This window comes from Sylvia atricapilla, chromosome 3, assembly GCF_009819655.1.
Source record: "Sylvia atricapilla isolate bSylAtr1 chromosome 3, bSylAtr1.pri, whole genome shotgun sequence".
Taxonomy (NCBI): Eukaryota; Metazoa; Chordata; class Aves; order Passeriformes; family Sylviidae; genus Sylvia; species Sylvia atricapilla.
In genome coordinates this window covers 54,818,033-54,826,402 of record NC_089142.1, presented here as the reverse complement: position 1 = coordinate 54,826,402, position 8,370 = coordinate 54,818,033, and the positions used below count along the sequence as shown (strand labels likewise).

General features: G+C 38.3%; 1 protein-coding gene across 1 annotated transcript in view; it reads right to left on the bottom strand.

Moving 5' to 3' along the window:
* Window positions 1-371: 371 nt before the first annotated feature.
* The window catches only part of AKAP7 (A-kinase anchoring protein 7), a 79,392-nt gene continuing 71,393 nt past the window's right edge, over window positions 372-8,370 (bottom strand). The window contains 1 exon segment of the mRNA XM_066315393.1: window positions 372-944. Coding sequence (XP_066171490.1) covers window positions 742-944 — 203 coding nt within the window. The 3' untranslated portion in view covers window positions 372-741.

The following is an 8,370-nucleotide window of genomic DNA, read 5'->3' as shown; positions in this document are numbered from 1 at the left end:
AATATAACACATTTTATAACAACTAATGTGATTTAGAATCAATGTACAGAGATAAAGAGATCATATCTGGTTTGGACAGCAGTAAGTGCTCAGTGTTTTGCCCATACTGATTTTTTATAAAAAGGTATTTCATCAAAAAATATAATTTACATCAACAAATGCTACCAAAATGTAAAGAACAGTACAGCATCACATTTAAGGGAAACTCCTGTCTTATTACATACTGTGTAATAGTATCTGCGACGAGTATCTGTAGTGGTAATTTTTAGCTTGGTATTGACTGCTGTTGACTAGGAAACAGCACGTGCTCCCACACGGAGCAAGCAGCCCTGCAGCGCTGCCAAACCCTCGGGCACAGGGCATCGCTTCCACTTATGGCAAGGCCTCATCCACAGCTATCCACGACAATCCAAATGACAAAAGCAAAATGTTCAGTTTCTCTTCAAAAGCAAGGAAGGGACCCATGGTATCGAAAGAAGTGAAGACTGGAGCCGCCTGCTTCATCACTCTTGTCTTTTTTCCATTGTCCATCCCTCCCAGCATTTGACAGATTTTCAGCAGTGCAAGAACTTATTAAACCAGTAGACAGTGTCCTTCAATTCAGAACAAACTTTTGATAAGAGACTCACAAAGCAGAGTGCCTGACACCCAACACCACTTTGCAAATTTCAGCAGGGAGCAGAACACGGTTTTGTAGTTATTCTTGGTGGGATATTTGCTCCCAGGCTTTTTGCACAGTGCTCACTTGCTGTTATCATTGTCGCTCTCATTCTTGCTGCCACTTGCTGCTTCCTCAGTTTTTACAGGGCTCCCATCAGTCTGTCTGCTTTTGTTTTGTGTTTCTTCTAAATATTGCTGCACAGCCTTCAGCACTGCATTCTCCACCAGCCTTTTGCTGAGGCTCACCAGCTCTGCATCGTCTGGCTCTGCTGCTTGTTTTTCACCTATGTGTCACAACAGACAAGAGAAGGAATTCATTGCCATGCAAAGACAGTAGCTGTGATTGTATCAGGAGCCTCTGACTTCAGCTGGATTCTAAGTTATTAGCTGACTCTTCCTGATTGTAAAAAAGTAATTTTTCCCCCCCTCAAGCTCCAAACCGAAAGTGTTCCATAAAGATGTGTACAGCATATTAGATCAAAGATATTTCACTACTCATGTTTCTTATAAAACTCCAGCAGAAGCCACTGGCTAACGTAATAAGCCCTCATTCAGCTTAGAAGCGTAAATGTGTAAATGTAGTTTTTTCTGGTCAACAATCACCTGTGACATCTGTGCAAAGATCACAGAATCACAGAATATTCTGAGCTGGAAGGGGCCCATAAAGATCATCAAATCCAACTCTTAAGTAAACGGCCCTTAAGGGAATCAAAGTCGCAATCTTGGCATTGTTAGCCCCATGCTCTGATCAACTGAGACAATCTCAGGATCAAATACGGCATAAGGCATATTTACAGTTTAGCAGCATTCCTATATTCAGGTGCCACCATTTTGTGATTTCGCCTAATAAATCTAAAATCTATCTATTCATTCATTGCTTGTAATTCAAGAGCTCCTCATGGGGAAAATTATTAAAACACTTAAAGAACAGGTTACAAATATTTTTCTAAACAAAGCATAAAACTTTGAAAAACCATATAATCCCTGCCTGCCTCTCTTCTGTCTTCTACCTAAAGCTCTAACATCAAAGGATTTCAAGTTCCAGCAGTCCATTCTTAAATATCTGCTGATAAAAAAAAGAAGCTGAAATTTTTTGCTGTTTTGCTAGAACTTCGTATGAATTACGTATTCGACAAAACAACTGTATACATAGTGAGGTTTCTCATACATCATTACATCTCATTAGAAATGGTACATTTCCATGAAACATTTTCCTAATAAACTATAAACCCTACTGTAGAATCCTTTTTTTACAAAGAACCTTCTGCAGGAAAAGCAAATTTTATTGTCCAATTCTCATTGGTCATGCCATTTGCTATTTCACAGTACCCTGCACTAGGTAAATAACTGTTTCCCTCCATCTATATTTAAAGGTCATACATTTCATGTTCTTTTCTGGCGTTTGCATTCTGTAACCAGTAATAAGAGGCTTTTTAGTCACACACATCTGGTGAAAGAGATATTATTGTACACTCTCAGCACAAAGCTTTGTACTGTTCAATTACCTAAATTTGTCATTTTTCATATATGTAAATTTATTAAAGTTTGCCAGAACATTTAGATAATAGCTATGAAAGACTTTTATTAGTCTTCCTAGTCTTGCATGAAGACTACACAACCCGGGAATGATTTCACTGATAAAGCTTAATTCATATGGGGATTCAAGGAGGAGAGAGAGAAGCAAACAAAACTCTTCATATTCAGAGGTAGGGCTTCTATCAGCTGTTAATCTGACCATTCTGCTCTGGAACAGCAGCTCTTCCAGTTCTGGGCCTCCACAGCACTGTTAGTACGGACAAGGAAGAACTGTGCTCTCCCCCTGAAGAATCATCAGACTATATCTTGGTAAAGCATTTCTTTACATTTTGGAGAAAGTGTAGATAAATATTCTAAAGATATTAAAAAAGAATATATAGGGGGATAGTTTTGGTTAAACCCAAATATACGTATACATTATAAGAATGTACTATAAGCATGTAAATATAAGAATTCATTAAAAACAGAATAATCATTTCCAAGGATAAATATTTTAGGCTACCATGCAACGGAGGCAGAGGCACTATTCCCAAAACCAAACAGCTACATACTCCTCATTCTCTGACTCATTGCTTACAATATTTCTTTGCTATCTCTAAATCCTGCATCTAAGTCTATCCTTTAACTTACAGGAAGGAGGGATTTAATTCAGACTCTTTTCTCTCAGGGCACCCAAGGTATTTATGAGCAGCATCTCCTCACAGCTTTTCTGAACTGATCCCACACACTCCTTTGAATGAAGCCCTTTGATTACTGATTTCCTTTGCTTTTAGTAAGATGTTAAAAAACGCATTGGTTGCCCATGTCTGTTTAATAATTTAAAAAAATTAACATAATAATTATTTAAAATAAAACTGGCTTCCAGTTGCAGAGTTTCTTGTTTTTCAGAATTGCTTGCGAGTCACGGAAATTGTTATTCACATGATGCTAATGATCTACCCATGCAACTCAGAACAAAATCAATACGAAATATGGTGCTCAGCCACTCTCACACTTGACCTTGTAGTGCTTAATATGCAGAATATGACTAATCAGTCGCAGAGGCCTCCAGATACACAACAGTAGTGATTACATCTACTCACAGTGTAATTTTAGTCATAGTGCATCATGTATTATGGTCTAAAAAAGGCCAAAGCTCTTCCCCCATGCACACTTTCTGCAGAACAGTTCTCATTTACAGATATATGTATAAAATCCATATAGCTACTATTGTGTTTATTGTTTCAAAATAAGTAGGTAGATCACTTATAAGGACTTTCTCAAGAATGAAAAACATCAGATTGCTTAAATGAGCCTTTTAAAAGTACAGTGTATATAGCTACAGAAGAATGGCTTTGTGGGGTTTTGTTTGTTTGTTTTTAATATTTTGAGATATTCATGGCTCATCAAAAGTCTGGGGTGAAGATTGTAGCACCTCCTAAGAGAGCCCTGCACTCCCACTGGAAAGATGTCTGACTGACATGTGCAAATGCTTGCACAACCTTGCATGAAGACTGTGCTTGGATTTATCTGTGCAGCCACCTTGGTGGACAGGCATATAGGCCTATATAATTCCCTGATGCTCTGTTTCTGTTCTCATACTCCCAAAATAGCAGCTGTGGGAGTGTCTGCACACCACAGTTGGCTGGCAAGGTAGCTGGGCACCATTGTGTCATTCCTTCTCATTTTTTTATCAACATTCATATGTTGATAAAATGAAACAGGTCATGTAATAAAAACAAGTATTGATCATCTATATCTACTTGACAACACAAATCTGTCCTGTTTACATCTCTCCTTCCATGCTGCAGCTGCTGCTCGCCTGCTTCTTTGATTAATACAATTCCTTTGCAGCAGGCAAATGCTTCAAATGGACTGTCTACCATTATTGGAATACCTGTAGAAGTCATCGCAGGTATGAATGTTTTAGATTCAAAAGGGAAGTTTAAAATTCACACTTGCTCTGTATGTAATCTCTGTTCTGAAAAGGGAACAGATATACCACAGCACTGTATTTGCATCAATATTGTGACACTATTTTATTTCTGTGTCTGTGAATAAAAAATATTCATTGTCTTCTCAACATTGCTCAGAAAAAAATGAAAAAAGCCATTCATTTTGTTTACCCCAGAATTCTCTTCTGTAATTTTCAAAATATGAAAACTAATTCATACTCCGTGAATGTACCCCAATGCATTTATGCTGAGCAGTGTTTTTTATTACTAAAACTGAAGCACACCAGTTGTCCTGAAATAACCATTATTTTTTACAAAGGGAACTATCAGCTCCACAGAATTATTCAAAGGAGGCTTTATGATCCTACATCCTAGTGCTAGCAGTTATGGACATGAACCAGATGCCTGCAACCACAGCCAAGTTTGGATTCAAATTCACTGCTGTATTTTTCTACTGGATTAGGTTTACTCTCCAAATCTACATCCCCCTACACATTTACAAGATTGTGAGTTGAACTTTGAAATACTGTATTGGAACAAATCAGAAATCATGGTCCTGGTACAGCATTTTCACAGCCCTGACACCACCTGTTTAGAGTGTATGTAGACATCTCAGATTTGGAGAGAGGCAGGACAGTCAGGATCCCTCCATTGTTCATACGATCAGTCCATGGATTGGGATTTTTTTTCTAACAGATTTAATTGAAGGAAGCAAAAGGGGATCCCTTCTATAAGAAAAGACAGTTTTACAACCTTTTACCAGCTATGTTCCAAGACAATGTTCTGCTTTCCTCCCCTCATGGCCTCAACACACTGGGCTTTGTTTTTGCCTCCAACAACCTTTCTCAGCAACAAAACACTGATAACCAGGGGAACATTATAAAAGAGACCCTTAGTATTTTGAATAGGTGACCAAGAACAGCTGAGAAATTTGTACTCTGGTGGAAGAGGTTCTACTCTGTGACCTGGGGAGGGCTGTGGTAACAGACATGACTCCATCTACCTTTGGGGTCATTCTAAAAATTTTCAGGGTTATTCTAATAATTATTTCTAATTCAGTTTTTACAAACTCTATGAACACAAATATGAGCATGTGACCATATCTAATCAGCACAGTAAGTACAGACAGGAAAGTCACAACTCTGAACATTTCCTTGTTAATTAAGAGGGACGTGGATGAAAAGTCTCTTAAGGATCACTTAAGAAATTGACACAAACAAGGCACTGAGAGGAAGGGTGAAATTATAATCTCATTATGACATGAGGGTGATGATATTTCTGTTGCTGGGTGTTCCCACCTGATGTGGGACATCTAGTAAACTTCTTTAGGTTTGCATATATTGCTCTGTAAATACAGGACTGTCTTACAAGCCAATACCAATCTGTCTTTCATCCTGAATATATGGTTTCTAGTTTGTTGGAAAAGTTTTTTTATTTAATTAGGCACACCATGGAATAAAACTGAAAATTTAGGAATTTCTACTAAAGAGGAAATTAAGGGTGTTGCAGCTACTCAGGGAAAGTGGTGCTCTTGCCAGATTCGATAATGACAGCAGGAGTACCTGCAGGACCCTTTGAGCTGCAGACTTGGCAAACATGGCAGAAGTTTGTTTTATTTCACACAAACCCCTGTGAAATTCTGATATAAATTTTCTGATGACCTCTAAATGAAGAAAGAGGATGTGATCTGCGAAACCTACTCATCACTCTGCAAGCATTGAGGGATGTGATGCCACAGACAAGGGCCTTCAGAACAAACAAAATTTAAAAAATTATGTAAGACTCTAGTCCTGACATACAGGGAGTTCTATTAAATATCTTGGGTTTATTTTTCTATTAAAAGACACCTGTTGACAGAGAAATTCCCCGACTCCTTTCATGTAGTTTAATGCTTAAACTGAACTAATTTATAAGAAGTCTAGTGCAACAGGCAGGAAAGATATCAAAGTGGCCGAAGGAAACAAGATGGCTTAAAAAGCTGTGAGTTTTTGATTTTTCACACCAACACTTCGGTAGAGAGAACAGGCCAAGTTACAGAAGGGGTTTTACATAGCCACAGTAACACCCACTGTGCAAGATGGTAATGGGAGAACCCAAGGATTGAGGCAGACTGTGATGGCATATATCCAGGCAACATTATTCACCCCCCTTCACAATTCACAGTGCTGCCTGGTGTCAGCAGCTCCCAGGAACACGGTATAGGGTGGTTTGGGTCAGCAGGCTGATCAAGGAGAGCAAAAGAGTTGCTGTGCCCGCTAGCATGTGTCAAGGGGGAAGCCTCCTATTGTTTTCAGAGCCTAAGAGAGAGAGAGAGAGATCAGGCTTCCCAGTTTTCCCAGGGAATAGCTGAATTCCGGAACAGGACAGACACATCAATCCCTTGCCTACAATGGTCCCCCAGAAATAATGCTGAGAATGTAACACACCATAGGTGACAGCACAGGCTGCTTCCCCATCAGCCTCGGTCACCACAGACAGAGTTGGATGGTCTTGAAGGCAGAAAATCACCCTGCTAGGTCACCAAGCTGAGTGAGGTGTAGGACCAGAAAACAAAGCAGCTAACCAAAAGGGTATATACAAAGATTTTAATCGCCACAGTCCAAATACTTTGCCAAAACCTTGAAGTCCCTGCTTATGGACCTGTCAACCATGAAAATCAAATGTTTACTCACAAGCATGACAAGGCAAGTCATTTAATAAATATTCATATAAGTCACATAAATAAATATTATTAAACATTCATAAATATTCACCTCTTGTTACTGTTTCCTTATCCTTCCAATAGTCTATGGGAACTTCAGTTTCATATCTTTAGGGTTCATTTGTTACTACACAGCTTTCAAAGGGATGTTATTTTGGCTGTGACTTTTCCATGCTACTGTCAAGTATACTAGAAAAAGCAATCTTTTTTAGACTAAGACAGATAGTTAAACAAGTGTTAATAAGTGGATCTTAACAAGCTGAACCTGTGTTGTTGGTCCTCCTGAGCTCGGAAAAAAACTCCATGTAAACTCATGTTATCACAGTCTCTCACAAAGTACATCTCTTTCCCTGGGGGAAGCAATTATGAATATATTTGTAAGTTACAGACAGAAAAATCTAATTTTATTCAACATGCATTTTCATTTAATTGTTTCAGTTGCAGTAACATGAGTTGTGAAACAGCTACATACTGTTTGAATGGCAAAAGGAAGATGAAATCTTGCAAAAAAATATAACTGCAATTCAAGAGTATGTCCAACAGTGTCCAATAAAATACTGTAATAATTTTAATCTGATTTAATAATTTTAAATACTGTATCATTTTAATGAAAAAAATCCCATCATTTGCAAGGTGCTTTTAACATCTCTGTGATCGTACTTAATTAGATTCTGAATTTAATGGAAGAAGGTTAAACTCTCCTCTCTTGGTATAAGTGTCTTACAAAGATTTGAACTGGTAGCATATCTGCATCCAAAGGCAGTCAAAATAGACAGGTCTAATCCTTTTTCCCCAGAATCTTCCTCTTGAAGGAACTGAACACACTTCATAAGCTTCTTAGGCAAACCATGAAGTTATGTTTTTTTGAACTCATGAGTAGTATTGTTGCTGTCTTTCTTTTCATGGATCAAGTCTACAGAATCTGACCAAATTTGCTAACAGCTTTGGGAAAACTAACAAGACATCATTAAATGAATTTGAATTGCATTTAAAAACACCCCCTAACTTTAAGTACTTATCATGGCCTTTCCTATCTGAACCCCCTTTATCTATCATAGATTTTGCTTTAAATAATGTATTTAGTTTTGTTCCTTCTTCCCTCCCTTTTGTTTGCCACCTAACTTCCCCTTTAAATGTAGTGGGTTTTTTTTAAGAGATGGAATTTGTTATCAGCTTTAAAACTGATATTGTGAGATGTAGCTGTATAAATGTTCACTGCTCTACCACACAAAGGTTTGTAAACATGAAGCTTACTTTTGACACTTGGAGAGTACTATTACATAGTTTAGACCTCTCTTTAAATTGTCTGGCCTTGCACCCATAAAACCACTGCTTGGGATCATCTTCAGGACAAGCTCTTCCTCAACTTTTACCACGCTCCAGAAGTCCAAATATACCTACTTTGAAGAACAGTAAATCACAGAATGACTTGGTTTGGAAGGGACCTTAAAACTCATCTAGTCCTACCCCGGCTGCAATGGGCAGGGACACTTTTCACTAGACCAGGTTGCTCAGAGCCCCATGCAGCTTGGCATTGAA